At 29.3% G+C, this 17970-nt stretch overlaps 1 protein-coding gene across 3 annotated transcripts in view; it reads right to left on the bottom strand.

Moving 5' to 3' along the window:
- Positions 1-17970, bottom strand: part of LOC113555021 (semaphorin-2A) — a 345931-nt gene that overhangs the window by 41875 nt on the left and 286086 nt on the right. For all 3 annotated transcript variants that reach the window (XM_026959297.1, XM_026959296.1, XM_026959295.1), the window contains one exon: positions 12950-13001. In XM_026959297.1, the coding sequence (XP_026815098.1) occupies positions 12950-13001 (52 nt within the window). The remainder of the gene's footprint in view (positions 1-12949; positions 13002-17970) is intronic.

A 17970-nucleotide genomic window follows, 5' to 3' on the forward strand; every position in this document is an offset into this window, starting at 1 on the left:
GCGAATTGTTTATGATTTTCTTAACTTTTTTTCAAATATCTCTACCGCTGTAACTTTATAATATAGTTGGATGTGATAATGGTCGCTAAGATCTATCCACAAGATACGTATTGCCGTCGTCGTAACCTTAGACGTTTTGCGTGAAACTTTACAGTATAAAAAGTATAATATAACTAAGTCATTGCGTATAAATTCTAGGCGAGAATTTACTCTCTACAGTGACATAAAATATTAACTCTATTAAAACACAATAGGTGTAAGGATAGCGACCACAATATATATATATATATATATATATATATATATTATACAGGATATTATGTTTATACACTAAATTTCTCAAGTGTCGGAAACCAAGATTCGAGAATTAAATACTAACTGTCGGGATATACTATCGGATTATATATATTTTATAACTTCTAAAAAGTAAGATCGATTATATTAAATAAAAAAAATAACATATTTATACTTCTAAAAATTTAAGAACGCATAATCTATTTTAAAAAATAAATTAAATTATTCATTTTTGATCTGGAAAAATAAATTTACTTGAAATAAATCATTCGAAATGAATTAGATAATAATTAATTTAATAGATAATATTTAACATCACATTTTGTGTGACTATACAGTTTATACAAATAAATCGAGTAACTATTATCTTTAAAAATCAATTCCAAATGGAATTTATAGTACCATAATTATTATTAAATAATAATAAAAATATTAATACAAGAAATTAAATATTAAAAAAACCATTTTTGATAGAATAAAATAAAATTTCATTCCGAAGTTATTACGAAAAACTATATGGAAATTGCAAGAAAAAATAATTGTATTTTACAATTAAAAAAATACAATATATTACATAAAAAATTAATTGTATACAATTTAGTTAAATGTAACTGTATTAACAAAATCCCAGGTCAGATTAAAATATAGACTATCATTGAATAAGAACAACATCACGTACTATGAATTGATTTATGGGTGTTTTTTATTTTATCTCAAAATAAAGATTTATTTTTGAATGATAAAAATCATAATTAATGCCATTATTATTTTACATTATTTTTATATTATTTTTATTTATAATAAAAATTAATTAAATTAGATTAATTAATTATTAAAAATTATTATTTTTATTAAAACAAGATTTGTAGTATCATAGATATTAAAACATGTATACCTACACCTAATTGAAATGGATCAAATTTATTCAATAACAATATCGAAACATTAAGTTAATAATTTTTTTAATAGGTACCTAAGAATTATGTTTATATATATATAGTAAAGCTTATACAAGAAGTACGAAGTGTTCAATTTAGTGTAGTACCATAAATTTGTGGCATACGTTAATAATTCATCATCGTCAATTCAACGCAGTATCAATTTATTGGTGCGGCAATTTATTACGTGGTTAATATATTGTAAAATGTTGGGTGAAAATAAATATTTACATAGTAATTTACTTACATGCTGTAAAGTAAAAATGATTAATAGCTTATTTCAATTATTATATTATAATCTTATCGATAACTAAAAAATCATAATACATGTGTATTTTCTTTTTTTAGTAGCGAAAACCATTATAGATTGCAGACTTCCAGATCAGTTATAGGAAAATAGAATCACAGATTTTTAGATAATATTATAAAATATTTTATTATTTATTTTTAAACACGATAAAGGTACCCATATTATAGATGTGTAGTTATTGTAACATGATAATTCTAAGCTATTATTGAGAATTTAGTTTTTATTTATAATAATGTTTACAGAAACGTGGCTGAGATAGAAATATAATATTATGTATTTAGTTTAGAAACTATGTATTTAATTACTTAGTGATAAAGTGTAATCCTGTGATAATACTTTCTTAGTCTCAGACTTATATATAATCCATTAGGAAGGTCAATATAGAAACTATATAGACTATAGAAGATTGACCTGACTTTCGATTAGGTCTTATCTAAATATATAGTAACTTTAAAGAAATTTGACAAAGAAAGATGAACTATATTATTGATCGTATAAGTTTAATTTCGAGAAAATATTAAATAAAAAATGAAAGTAAAGTTATTCAATCTATTAAAAATCTCTTTTTTGTTCTCCATTTAAATATAACATAATATACATAATAACTACCTATACAATATATTTACATAAGATTTAATGTTTTTTTTTTATTGAGCATAAACTTAAACATTATCTAATTTTTGTTGTTTATTTTAACACACAAATCTGATAATGTAAAAAGAACTTCTTAAAAAGTAAAGAATAAGTAAGATAAGTTGTTTAAGGGGAAAATGTGAATATATTTTTGTAACAAGTTATTCTTTGCGAAGTTTAAAAATAATACAATTTCTTTCAAATACAAATGGGCTCACGGATGGAACTTGAAAACGACGACTACGATGAAATTGAAATCTAAAATTGAATTTCAACACATGGGTTATAAAAAAAATATATATAATCAAAAGAATACCTATTCGTAGATAAGGGAAGTAGTGTTTTTGTTACGTATATTTTATGTAACTTTTAAAATTTTATTTCAGTGTATATTATTATTACTGAAAACCATAACATGGTTTGTAGTTGGACTGAAGTATAGGTATGCGGTACATTTCGATTTTAATGTTTAAAATTTAAAAAAATAATTTATTATTAGTGATATAAAATTTGATATGTATACATCAATAAAATATACACGTAACACGTAAATACTCATTTAAGAAATATTTTATCAAAATATAAAGAAAAAATAATTTACACGATACTTTACTATCAAATATCAATTAAAAACAAACGTTAACACTATAATAGAAACAAAAACAAACGAATAAAATGATATTACCTATAATTAATAGAATACATAAACGACACTGCAGGATATTTACATCCGTCGATGTCAAATAAAAACGTCCATTTTAAATGGGATTATCGTAATTAAATGTGTGATTTTATTTTAAAAATTCGACGATAAAATATTGTAATATATTACCCGTGTACCGCCCTAGGGGAGAAACGGACGAGACTTATTATTACTATTACTCGATATTATTGTTATTTTCACTCTGGAACGGGATTCGTTATACGATAGGAGGGACGACCAAGACCACCACCCCGCCAACCCACCCAGCCGTGTAGGGCTGCCGAATGTTTTTCCATAATATTCGTGGCGACCGGACGAAATGTCGGCTTAAATCCTGCACAGTGCATCGCCCTAATATATAACATGTATATATACTCAGTGCACCTACTTTAGCAGAGGAGGAAGTGGGGATATATCAGTTTAATAAGCTATTCGTTTAATTTACGGCTGACGGTAATACGCCAATAGTAGATAATATATATATATATATATAGATTATATGAGTAGTTTTTTTTCACTTGAGGTGGGGTGGGTGTTATTTTGGTGCAAATATCCCGTCGTAAAATATCCGAAGGGAAGGCCGCGAGCACGGCGACACTGCACCGATCAGGGACGACAATAATTACAATAAAAGCTCTGTGGCTTTATATTTATTGTGAATTGTCCCGCAATAAAATTTTATTTACTATAACACACGACCGCGGTTAGAGCGGCACAGCAAATCGGGTACAAGGAAAAAAAATGTATATACGTATATATAAAATATACACAATGTTTATAAATAAATACTTCCCCGGCTATTAGTAGGCATGTTTCAATTTGCCCGGTCCAATTGTCGTTGCGGAATACGTTTGAAGGGGTTTGGTTAATGATTTTTGCGGCTTTAATAACGACTTGCAAATACAGTAGCGACCGTCGCTCGTATTATTCGTGTACACCGTTTTAAATTAAAAATAGTGCAATATTTATATCGATCTTCGGGGTGAACAAGACAAATGGGGATGCGGTGGAGAGAGTACGAGAAGACCGACGCGTGGCAGCTTGGTTTTATCGGTGGAATGACATTTTATGGGTAACTAAATAACAATTAAAACGTTAATAGGACGCTAATTTTAGGTGTATATTATTATTGTAATGTGCGCCATAATTGTGATATATTACACGCGATACGACGTGATAGCGTTATCGCAAACGCAAATGTACGAACGTAATTTGAGGATAAAAATCAAACGTTTCTTTTAAGAAACGGTTTACAGTACACACTAGAAAAACATTATTTGATAGCGGAACGATTTCCACACAATATATTATTTACCTATTTCAATTTTTGTGTTCAAGATGCATTTTTAAATTTTTTTTTGATGTTTTTTTTTTGAAACGACTTTTTAAAATTCTTCTTTTTATTTGAAACAAAAATATAAATATTTCAATTTCACTGTTAGACGTTTATTTGACATATGACGGTGCGCTTCACCTATGGGTTACATTTACATATGTAGATGTAGATTACTACCAACTATTTATTGTATCATTTATAATTACACATTTAAATAATAATTTTAAGAAAACGTAACGATCAATTGCACTGCTATAGAGTGTTTTATAATGGCACTTAAATTTATTTCTTAAACAAAAATATTTAGAAATTAATAACATTTACAATCTTACTATTAAAATGTGTAAAATATAGTGCACTAATATATTATATTATTATGTATGCATTTATTATTTACATATATTACTTTAGATTTTGAGAGGAGTATTCAAATTTTAATTCAAGTATTGTACCACAGACAAATAGATGTATTTAATTGTTCGTAAAAAAATTATTAGTTTAGCAAATACAAAAAATCAATTAGATTAAATACACAGTGTATATATTAACTTAGATACATAATAATAAATTGTTCTAATATTATGATAATACATGTTACAATCAGGTTATGTTTTGGAAGATATCAAAAAAAAATTTTAATTATCAATCATTTAGAAGGAACATTTATTTCTAATTAAATCATTAATTTAAATTAAATGATCTATACAACTCAAATGAAACGGGAATCGTATGCCAAATAATTAAATGGTATTTGTATTTATTTCAAATTATATGGTTTTTATATACAATTAATTTTAATAACGGCCTACTGTTGAAATGTAAAGGCTTTGCTTGGTGTGCCAAAAGAGGCGTAATAATTAAAAAAAAAAAGGAGATGCCGATCAGTGCATTGTGTTCTTTAGATTGTAAAATTAATTTCACGACGGTAATAGTATGACGAGTTACCAACAAAGAGACTTGTAAACTTGTGAAATCATGGCGATATGAAATTTAAAAACTACAATTTGTTTAAATCTATACAAAAAAACACGTTATTCAAAATAGATTTAAGTAATCAAGTAATAGCAAAATAATATGAATTTGACTATACTTATCAAATATATAAAAATCAAATAAAAAAATAATATAATTTTTGCCGGGAGTATGATTTTTTATTCTTAGATAATCCATTTTTTCGGCCAATTGAAGTTCCCTTAATGGACAGCATCTCTACATATTATGTTATTTCCCACCAAATTTATGTAATCTATATACTAAAATATAATATGTTTTATTATACAAATATTATGTGTACAGATTGCATATTTTTCTAAAAAAAAAAAATTAGAACTACGATCAAAATTAAAAAATAACACGGATTTTTTGATTACAGAAAAAATCTTTATGATACACGTGAACACGGTATATACGACTATCCTGTATACTTGTTATATATTACGTATAAATCTAATTCAGCGGAAGGAAAAAAATCATCTTCCTTGCCGCGGGACACGAACCACCGTCGGAAATAATTAATTATATTATCTCGAGCCACGTGAAAAACCGAACAGATCCAAGAACGTGCGAGATGTGTTATACACATATATACACATAAAGATACACTTTCAGTGCGGTATAATAATATGAGGTTATTCTGGAGCTAATGGGGCACGTATAACTGTCAGGACGGTTGCCGTTGATAAATTGTCGTCGCGGAAATTTCTCGCGAAAAAAGACCCCACCGTGTTTTGGGGACGGCCACGTTTGGGGGATGAGTGGAAGATAATGATATAATATACATACTATATATAATAATATTATATATTATAAATATAAATATAATGTATAATAGAAATCGATCATATTATCATGTACTATTATTCTATCATTTAGAATTTTTTCATCAAGAGACAAGTGCATGCGTTTTATATTATCAAGGAAGCGACAAAAAAAAGAAATGGAGAGAGGAAGAGAGAGAGAGATGCAAAAGAAATGCTGCAACTGCAGCTGTAGTAGCGTTAAAAGAGCAATAAACAATTTTAGGATGAGATCCAAACTCTTAATTTAATATAATAACATCTCGGAGTCCGCAAATAGGATATGAGTGGACAGTTGGTCTAGGCTGCCCGAGTCGGTGGTATTTGGTGCGTGTGAAGAGGGTAGGTCTTTAAGGGATTTCGATATCATCGCTGCAACTGAATTTATCGGGTCGTTTAATGATAGGCCGGCGGTAGGATTTTGCTTATCAGTATGCGAATCTCCTTTTTTCTGCCGGCGCCGTTTTGCAGACGTTTTCGACTCCATCCAGACCAATAAAAATAGCCCTCCGTTCCCGCCAAGAAAAAAAAATAAAGAAAATCCGCATATACGACATATCATTATGTACTCACTTTACGACGTTTGGTTCCTATGTTTTTACGACGAAAAAGACGTCCCGTTATTGTATTGGATTGGCCAATCAATTCGAAGCTAATATATCCAGAACAAAATCCGTAGTTTTACCCTACTTCTATAGTATACCTAACCTAACCTAACCGTGGCTATGAAATCGATTTTATTCGAATTGATTAAATACGTCGACAAAGCGTTAAAATCCTACGTCATATTATTATTATTATCATAAGATTTAATAGTTATTTTTGTGTTATTCAATATTAGTCATTTGAACGAATGAAAATTAAAATAATCAATGCTAAAAAAATCGCTATTAAATAGATAAAAAAATACAATGAGTTTTATTTTACATAGATTATATAATTTATTGTTTAAAAATAAGAAAACCCTTATAAAAGTGTAATTCATTGCAATTTCGAAAACCAATTGATTTCGATTTAAACTGCAGTACCTATATAATATATCACTCATGAGTCACAATTATTTAGCTTTATAGTTATTTTATATTTATTATATTTTATACATATTTAATAAAAATCACATTTTTTACTTTGACCAATGAGACCAGACAAAAAGATTATTAATTAAAAACAGACACAGAGACAAAACCTTTCTACTGATTATAAAACACAAATATTAATTGGACTTGTTAATAATGCGGTGAAAGTAAAATTATAAGTAATATAATCGTAAGATCAAAATTGAAAAAAAAAGTATAAAAAGTGTTTTAATACATTTTTTCTTGTCTTCCTACTTGTATTAAATCTATACGTTAATACTGTATTCAAGCTGATAAATCTGAAAGGGATGATAGAACAGTATACTATCCTTCTCATTACTGTTTTTGAAATTTCTCTTCTAGTAAAACTAATTTGCAACAAGTCTCGTTTCCTTTTATTTTTCTCTCTATTCACTCTTTGCACGCTGTAGATTTTCATTTACTTGGCCGCAGCTTATTTTTCGACATAACAGTTCATTCGGTCTTTGACGGAAGATGGAATGAGTTGGGACATGGCCTGTAGTGACGGTTATGGGGCGAGTGATGAAACACTCTTATTCGCAAAAATAATAGTAATAATTTGAGAGGATAATGAAAAATGTACAAATATAATATACCAGAGTTTGAAATTAAGTTTTAGCGACTTACGAAGTCATTCGTATAGATGTATTTTAAAGAAATTACTATCAATCGTTATTAAGAAGGTAAAAAATATGAATTTGATGCCAAAGGCTTTTCATCGTTAATGGAGAAGTTAAAAAGAACACAAGTCTACTGATTTTTATCGTATTGCAAAGAATACTATCCAGTATCCATTGGTCTAATTCGATAAGAGAAAAAAAAATTGTACTACAATATTTTTTTGCTATGGTTTTCTTTTTTGTTTCATTGGTCGTCGGCGAAACAATATCACTGTCTACCAGAAAACTTGTTACGAGTGTCTCATTAAAAGAAATTGTTCCGCGTTACTAATGAACCCTTTACAGACACTCTATGCGTAAAAAAACATACAAAAAGGTTTATAATGGTTGGGTAGATTTTCCTTCGGCCGGGACAATTTGGCTTATGCGCGGTCGGGAGTCGTTATTAAATTGGTCAAATTTGATTTTCACACGTTAGACAGCACACAGTGTGTTTAAAAAAAATTTAATCTACAGGCAAAAACATGCAATAAAAATGGATGTAATGAAACTATAGTTATTATGTACTTTGTTTGGGTCCCGCTCAGCTCAATTCGTTTTCAAAACTTTTGTACGCGTATCTTTTTCATGAAATATGTATAATATTATGATGTACTTTTTGCAAGTATGACGGTTATAGAAATACATTAATCTGTTTAATTAATTGTTTTCAGTCGATGGAACGGTTGCAGTTTTTTCACACATGGATATTTAATATTACTATAAAATAAATTGATATATATTTTTTTAAATTTATACTTGAAGATTAACGTAATTCAATAAGTACTTGTTGTATTTATTTAAACGTAAACAACTCTATACAACGCGGATTGAGATAAAGAATACCTGATAATATTATTTTCAACATGAAATAAGTGTATAAGATATAAAATTTGGCCACATAATAGTTTAAGACAATTTTATTTTTTTTTATTAAAAAGTTTTCTTCAACAGTAATTACCTGAAAATTATTTACTTATACCTTATGATTTATTCTTGAAATATTGTATGAATTATTAGTGTTACTGAAATATGTCTTTTTAAAAAGTAAAAATATAAAAATTTGTGTTCACTTGGGGGTAACAAAAGTTTACAATTTTTGGTTTTAAATGCAATTAATGAAGGTATGAGAACATGTTGAAACGTAGTTCGTCATATTTTGGAAAGTGTAAAGCGGTAAACTTCTTTAGACCGCTTCAAGTATTCACGCACGTAAAACGTATATACGCGACGAACAAGTTTCTTTCGCTTGAGGCACCCTCCTCTCATGCTTAACTCTCATTTGTACCATTCGACAAAACTTCGTTAAGGAAAATCAGCAAATCGTCGACCGTGTTTTTGGCAACGAGACGACTGAGAGATTCGGCATAGTTACTTAAAACGAATTCTTGTACGGAAAGTACGTATACCTCGATGACGAACCTCCTTCTAATAAAACATTCCAAATGTAAAATGATTCGGATTCAACTTTAAATTACGTTATACGACCCGTGGTTTTAATACGTTTTCAGATGAAACTTTTGTACTACGTATTAAATTAAAATATTTCGATATCGTTTTTATTAAAATATTTTTTTTAGTCACCAATCAGCAGAGAAATTAATATAAAAAATAAAACGACTGTGCATAACTGCGATAGTTCCCAACCCACAATTTGTCTAGTACATTATAATATTATTACGGGCACTCCATATTTATGATTATTATAATAAAATTATTTATTTATATTGGTTCAAAAATAGTAAATTATAACAGTTTATTTTTTATATGTATTCTGGTGTTGCAGAAATAGTAAAAATTATAATTAACATTTGAATACTACGAGTTATATCTAACATTTTCAGAAGAAAAATAGGTATTGTTAAAACACAATGGAAACATGATAAAATGTTTGTACAAAAAGCTCTGACTAATGGCACAATGTTTAATAATAATGACAATAATTTCTACTTTATTCAAATGCCAATATTAAAATAATGATTGTTAAAAATTCACCCTCTGGATCAAATTCCACTTATGTACAATGTGTACCATGTGTATTAGGGGAAGGGAGAGCATTACAAATGGTTCGGGCAAATTTTTGATATCAATTTGTAAGCCCCGATTAGTAACATAAATAATTTTTTTTTAATTCCTATGATAAGCCCATGATAAAATTTTAAATACATATTATTTTTATGGACGATCAGCGATGGTAAGTAATTACATGTTTCCATTAGCTATAATTATTTGTTATCGTAACTATTTTACTCCAGACCCAAACATAGAATATTGTGCGCGGGTTTGTATGTTTAGGCGGGCAAAATACTACGTAGACACCGTGAGGAGAGAGGTTGGTAAAAAAGTTTTCCGCAACCGTTTCCTATCGGACGAATTACCGAGAGGAGCTCGACTCTAATGTCATTGATACTCTGTGGTTCGGTATATATGTGTGTATGTGCGTATATACGCCTATATAGAAACAGCAATGATAGCCACGGTATATGTAGTGAGGTAGCTACATTATATTATTATACGGCAGCGAGGCAGATAGAAGCCTCATAGGTTTAAATGTTTAAAGACGTATTGGCCGTTTTATGGATTTTCGGTACCTAACATTCCTGAACTGACCACCATTATAGAGTTAGTAATTCTAAAAGGGTTGACCACATAAAATATCGCAATGTGTATCCATCAAAGTATCAGCGTAGTATTGGGATCATTACGTACCTACATTGTAGCTGCTGGCCATAATTTATTATTTTAATTACGATTTATAGTGCTACGATGCGACGACCTCGAGGGATTTAAACTTGTTTAGAAAAATACGAATACGATACAGTAACATTGTTTTTTTTTACCTATAGTATACTGTACGAATTTAATTCAATAAAAGTTCAAAATAAATGGCCTCAGGTGAGTGAAAAGTCGGGTTTTCTCTTTATCATATTTTTAGGTTGTTTTTTTTTTTACTATGTACATATATGTATGTATACATTTTTTTATAATATGTATAATGTAATATTAATAACGATAAATGAGACCAGTGCAGCTTTTGAAATTTATGACCTTTGACCCTTTCGCCGTACATGCGCGTAAATACTGAAATTTTCATCTCTCCCACTTCTTGCCTCCACCATATTTTCCAAACGAGGTTAAACAGGACTTGTGATTTATGCCTAGCAATTACATGCGGTCAAAGGCTCAACGCGCGCGAGCCTGGGAATGCAATTAGGTTGCACCGTTGATGTACGACCAAAGTGAGAATTTTGAAGATTTTAATTTGCCACAATTGCTTCGCTGTGTAAATGAAAGCACCGTTAATTTCGGGATGTTCTTTCAACTTGAAATTAGTTCGAAACGCCGGGAACATCTCCTCCTACTCCTCTTCGCCACGAAAGCTCCCTATTACTTGTTATTCACCGTCTCCTTGTCAGGCATTTTTTTTAACTGAAAAGTTATTAGCATTAATAACTCTTTAAATATCCCCTCAGGTAAATAAATAATTTCCTTAAAACAATTCCCAACGAAAAGTAACGAGGATATTAAAACTAAAACGGATATTAAGACTACTATAGGTACCTATACTTTTTTTAATTATAAAAATATATTTCTAAAATTTGACTTGTAAAAAATAAAATTAAAAAAAGGAAGTTTAATTGAAATAATTTGACAAGAAAATGGCATTTGTTTTTTGTATAATATGTATTCATCGGTTGCAACTTACAATACAATTAAATGTATACAAGCACTATTAGTTTTATATTATAAGTATATGTTATTGGTTTTTTTATTCCGATATTCCTTCCAGAAAATAATATTAGGTTTATGATATACCATTTATAATAATAGTTGTTTATTTTACATTTTACTAAGAATCATAATATAAATAAAATGTTCGTATACTATTAAAATGTATAGTAATATAACATTTCTTAATAAAAACACACACACACATAAACATCGTTCTTACAAATATATTTATATATTATAAGGTAAATAGTGTGAAATATGATCCATTTGGCTTGAAGCGCCAATTTGCCAATTTAAAAAAAACACAGATTAATATCAAATATTTATAAAAATATTTGCAACTCAGTAAAGTATGTACAACGATGTTTGAAGGTGAGTAGTCAATACTATATTAAATGTTTAAGTATCATAAGTATATGTAACAAACTTCGGGTAATTACGTAGATGGCATATTGTATAACTACCAATATATTTATGACATTCTATTTAATTATGAGATTATTTTGTATATTAGAACATTTAAAACTAATATTTTCGGGCTTATATTCTGAACATATTATAATGTAACACTAAATAATTTAATCAACTTGGTCGCATAAAGCGATAACAAAATATTGCTAAATTAATATAAATTAGTACTAAATATTCAGTATTTGTAGTATATATACATAGGTTGTAAAAGTTTTTGAGATCTTGAAAGTATTAAGGTATTTGATATTGTGGATTATTCTGATACTACGAGTATAACCTAAAATAATTTTATCCGTTGAAGTAATTTTGAAAAGATTTGAAAATTAAATGTACTTATGAATATTATTAGATTATTTTCAATATATTAATCTTTGAAGTGTACAATATAAGTACCTACCCAAGTTTATCATTAATTTAGCAATTCAAAATAGTTTTAGTAGTTTGAGTGAAAAACACTCAGAATAATTATATTACAGCCGTTTTTGCGTACTAAATTAAAGTATTTTTCACCTACAAGTTAGACGTTCTAATGTTCAAGTTTTTAATTTAGTAAATACTATATCGTCTGTATCTATTCAGATGTTAGCATAAGATAAGTGATATTGTAAAAGTGCTCATATAAATAAGACGTATTTGTTAAAAGTTGTTGATTTAAAGCACTTCAATCAGTTGAAATACGAATTCGATTAAATCTAGAAGAGCCTAAATAAGCTTTTTTAATACGTTTTAGGTATGTAAATACACGTAAAATGTTATATCATATTTAGTAAAGTTTATGAGATAAGTACATTTTATTTTAAATAAGCACCTACTTATTACAACAATTCGCAATGGGCGTGTAGCGAGGCTGCTTACATTCTTTGTATACACTCCAAAATAGTTATTTGAAATCATTTTAATTTAGTGTATTAAGTTATTAATGTAAAAAAAGTTAGGTTATTACTTATAACGTTCAAGAATAATTAATACTTTGTACGTACCTTGCAGCTAGAGTGGCTGATGTTGCTCAAGTTCAGGCGGTAAACGTGATCCCTGAAAACCAAATCAACCAACGTTATATTATTAATTAATTAACGAAGTACGAATGGATGAATGTTCAAGAAGGGCGGGAGCACTAAGGTGATTAGTACTGTAATAGACAAGGGCCTGTCACTATTTAGACGATCGAAAAGTTTTCGACCCTGCAGTGAACTGTCAGGAGGCAGAACGCGCATGGGTCGACTCGTACCGACTTCCGTATATATGTGCACGGACTTTGGAGTATTGACCGGGTATGGGCGAGGGGATAACAGAGAAATGATTAAACTTTAGAATTAATTTAGGATCAGAATTTATATATATATATATGAAATTGAACATGTGCCGCCGAGCTAATTACGGGGTGTATTCGGAATGTTTGTTTGGTATAGCGCGCTACACACACGTCACGGGCAAGATGACGATAATAATAATAATAATATGATCATGCCAAAAAGAGACGGACGTTTGCAGGCATATCAAACAGTGAAGTTTTGTCGATATACGTATACGCGGAAAATCATATTCGCGCGCCAGTATAATCGTACAACGTACATTATTATGATTGTCTAGGGTGTCAACGCAACGATGACGATAGCGATAATAATAATATACTTGCAATATGTTTATTCCGCGTGAAACTTCGTCGTGTCGAGTCAAAATTTGCATTAGCTTGGCATTTATTTGAATATAATATATGTAGAATGTAGATGTTGCGGAGGATTTTATTTTTATTTTCGTCCTAGACCGTTACTTTCAGCAAATATTCAAAAATATTCAATAAAAAGTTTATCATATTTTTGATTTTTTGTTGTGTACACGATTATCATGTTCCCGAATACATTAAAATAAAAAGCTGAAATGGTATTACGCACACCCTTCAGACGAGATATTCGCGTTGGCCCAAGTACGGTGAATAATATTGTCATGTCGGGTCGTCCGCACTTGTCCTTTGAAATCTTCGACAACGATGTATTACAACTTAAAAGATTTCTCGCTCGTATAATTTATTTTCATGTTACTACACCTATAACGGCTATAGCGATGTGAACATGTAACATACTCGTTAGTTTTTCTGAATATAAGCCCCGTGGCAAGCTATCGAGATGATTTTAACAATTAGACACGGTATAACTGAACAACAAGCAAAATTATTATTGTTATCAACCGATTGTTGTATGAACTACAATAATATTAACTGTATAACTTTAGAATGTTTTTTTGGACAATTATTAGTCAACATAAATTATAGTATATCCAAGTTAAAAGTTAACAATCTACGAATCAATGAAAGTTAAAGATTTATTCCTTTTGCATATTGTAAATAATATATTTGTTTTAAGTAAAAGAATAACAATAGTGGCCTTAAGTTTTTTCTTCTATACAGTACTTATCATGTATTTAAAAAATGATAATACTATTAAATTATGAATTGACGAAATGATAAAAATAAAATTACCTAAATAACGATTTTTTACTACAATTTCCATACAGCCATAATAATCTATTAATATATAATATCTAGATAAAATCACTAGAACAAAGATTAGAAAAATAATGTTTTCTTTATCAGTTGATCATGTATATTTTTTTAATTAACGTAGAGCTCTGCTGGCTTTATTAATTCTTCAAATAATCTAAATATATCAAAAGCCTTTAAAATTAAAATTGTATACAACATAAAAATTGCCGATAATAATGAACGAAAGTCGGTTTAAAATCATTTATTAAATTTTTAACGACAATACAGCATTAGATGTTGTTGAGGCAAATGAAGCGAAACTAGTGTTCAACACCATATTGCTGTATAATCTGTAGCAGCCTATAGTATAGAGTGCGTCATAATTGGAGAAAAATAATATGACAATATAATAATATATTAATTTTAAACCGTAATAATGGAGAGGTAATTGTACATCTCGTCACGACTGCACAGTACACGCAATACAACTCAGGTTATTCTGATTTAATTTGCGCGTTCGGTTGTGACGCAATTTTCACCGCGTTTCAATTAAAAAACAAATACCCATGTAATATTCTCAATCAAGAGTTATTTTATTTCACGAACGATTTCTTTTATGCCCCACGGGGGTTATCGCAACCATCTCGCCCCCGGTATGCACATTGCCGCAGCAGAGATCAATATCCAGGCAGATTACCATTACTTTCATACCACGGTGCCGGCGTTGACTTTTTATTTAATTATAAATTTTTTCGTCTACCCAACCGTGCGTTAATTTCATCTCGAGCGCCCAGTGGGTGCCAGCTTCGGCGCGGGACGGGAGCAGTACAAATTGACGGGGAATTTTTCGTTCCAATAATTCGGAGGTGGGCGGGCAGCGAGAGCGGTATGGGTTAAAGGACGGCTTTTTAAAAACAGCCTTTAGAATGTCATAACGAAACGGCGTATAAATCAGCTGCAGACCCCTACAACAAGCCCACCCCGGTCTTGCAGCGTGTATATATATATATATATATATATATATATATATGTATAATATTAAATAGTGAGCGCCTCGCCGCTATTCTTCTGCGGCGGCGAGAGATCGAACCGGAACGCACCAATCGTCGAGGTACGACAACGGTGATGGGGTGGCAGACGGAGAAGCGAGAAAGAGAATTCAAATATATATATATATAAATATACACTGAGTGTGCGTGTGTGAGAGAGTATTATAGCTGCAGCGGAAGACAAGAAGAGAAGTGGGGAGGGCGACTGTTTAATTTCACGGTTCGACTGGCATACTCTATGCTATTTACTATATATATATATATATATATATGTGTGTGTGTGTATAAATATAATATATATGAGTGTGCGTTTGTTTCTGTGTGAGTGAGGCTCGTTATTTAGTTCGCAAAACAAACATACGAGATGGCAATGATGAGCTGCCGCGGAACTTGCAGTGGGGATATCGTGGTTAAGGTCGGTTTTTTTTGTTTGTTTGGTTTTTACTATGCGCGTTAGGAACTCTAGACGGCATGGTGAATGCGTGTATAAAGAACCATCTATCGAAACTAAATATTGTATAGATTCTCTCTAATTCTCATTAATTAACACGGCGTCGAGATATCGCACGGTAGTCGTTCGTTCTTAGTGATAGTTAATGCCCTTGGAAATACATCCGTTTATCTCAAAAACTTTTTTTTAACGCGTTCCGGTTTAATGAAGAAGTTTAAAACATCCCGAAATCAAACTTTCATAATTTGTTATTGATATCATCATTCAATAAAATAAACCTTTAAAAAAATACTATTTATCATTTTGTGTTTTACTTATTGATTGGGTGTATTAAAAATTTTTGTGAACAATAGAAAAGTATGTTTCAAACAAAGATGTTTAATATATTATATATTTGTATATGTGAAGTAAATCAACATCGGTCAATAAATCTTTAAAAAATGCAATTTGTATTTTTTTTAATTAAAAATAAAGCTAATTATTTTATTAAAATATATACAGTAGGTAATAAAATAATTTATCCAAGCTTATAATATTACTAGTAAATTGGAAATTAAATACAAAGTATGTAGAGATAGTTTTAAAAATCATAAACCTATAACTTTACAACATAAATAATACTATGATATTCAATAGATTAAATCTATTTCTATTTTTATACGCATGTTTATTTTGTATTATTATTTTCAACGGCATTTATACATGAGTTAATTGTAGTGTATTTTTTTCAAACCATAAAATTAATGGTTTATTTTGCACAAACAACTTTATAAAAATCATTTATGATAGGCATAATAATATTGTCAGTGATTCTAAGGAAAACAAGTAATGTTTACCTTTAATAGGAATCTACGTATTATATATATATATATAACGAAATTTAGATATTAAATTCCGTATTTAAAATCTCGAAAACAAAACAAAATATGTATGTAAATATTAAATATGATATTTAATATTAACAATATAAACAAAAATTCAATATATTGCACGTATATTGTTTTTTCGAAGCCAAAGTGCGCAATTTTTATGTTTTAATGGTTTTTTTTTTCATTTGCCGTAAACGTGTTGTGTATATTGGACAACGTGTTCCAAACATGCAAAATTAACTCACTTAAACTCTTAAAACTAGGCTATTGCCATATAAACTTTTATAGCGATCGGCCAAGAAGAGGTTAAAAAAAAATATCATCTAACATTTTCATGACAAAATATCAAAAGAAAGCTTACAAAATAGACCCTTTTGCACTGTCAATTAATTATTTTTAAAATTGTATTTTCTCAAAAATCAATAAAACATCATCTTCAATCAATGTATATTTATAATATTATAATTTCTCCCTGGATATTTTTCGTTAGCTATTATCACGCACCTATTATATTATAATATTTTGCAAGTATTATGCAAATTTCAAAATTTAAACGGTTTTTTTGTTAATTATTTATTATAATCTTCGTAAACCGAAAAGGATTATCGAATAATATAGGTTTTAAAAAAAAAGGTAGCCCAAACGGGAGCTCTTCAAAACATTTTATGACTTGGGGACAGAGATAGGGATCTCAATTTACAAGCATCACAATGTGGAGATGAAACCAAATAATTTATTCCACGGAAACCAACCTTGCAGGGTGGTAAAGAAAATAATGATTGAAAGATGAGAGAAGAATAGAACTGGCGAGCATTCTACTTTACGAAATATGGTAAACAGATTCAGCACATTGTTATATTGCGCGTACTATGGATTTTATATAAAAAAAACATTTTATAATATGCGTCAAACACACTCGCAGCGACGAATGTATTTGATTACGGAATGAGAGTAATTACATCAGTGCGCAAATACGGCGTACCTAACCGTTAAACATTTTTCGTATGTAGTAATTTCATTTACATTGCGAGCGTGATATTTTTGCAGTGAAACGAGTTCTCTTCTCCGATACGAGGAATTATGACTTGATTTATTTTTCAAATTTTCAAAACATCGAATACCTATATAGTATAAAACATTATGACGTATAACA

The sequence above is a fragment of the Rhopalosiphum maidis genome, chromosome 1 (assembly GCF_003676215.2).
Source record: "Rhopalosiphum maidis isolate BTI-1 chromosome 1, ASM367621v3, whole genome shotgun sequence".
Lineage (NCBI taxonomy): Eukaryota > Metazoa > Arthropoda > Insecta > Hemiptera > Aphididae > Rhopalosiphum > Rhopalosiphum maidis.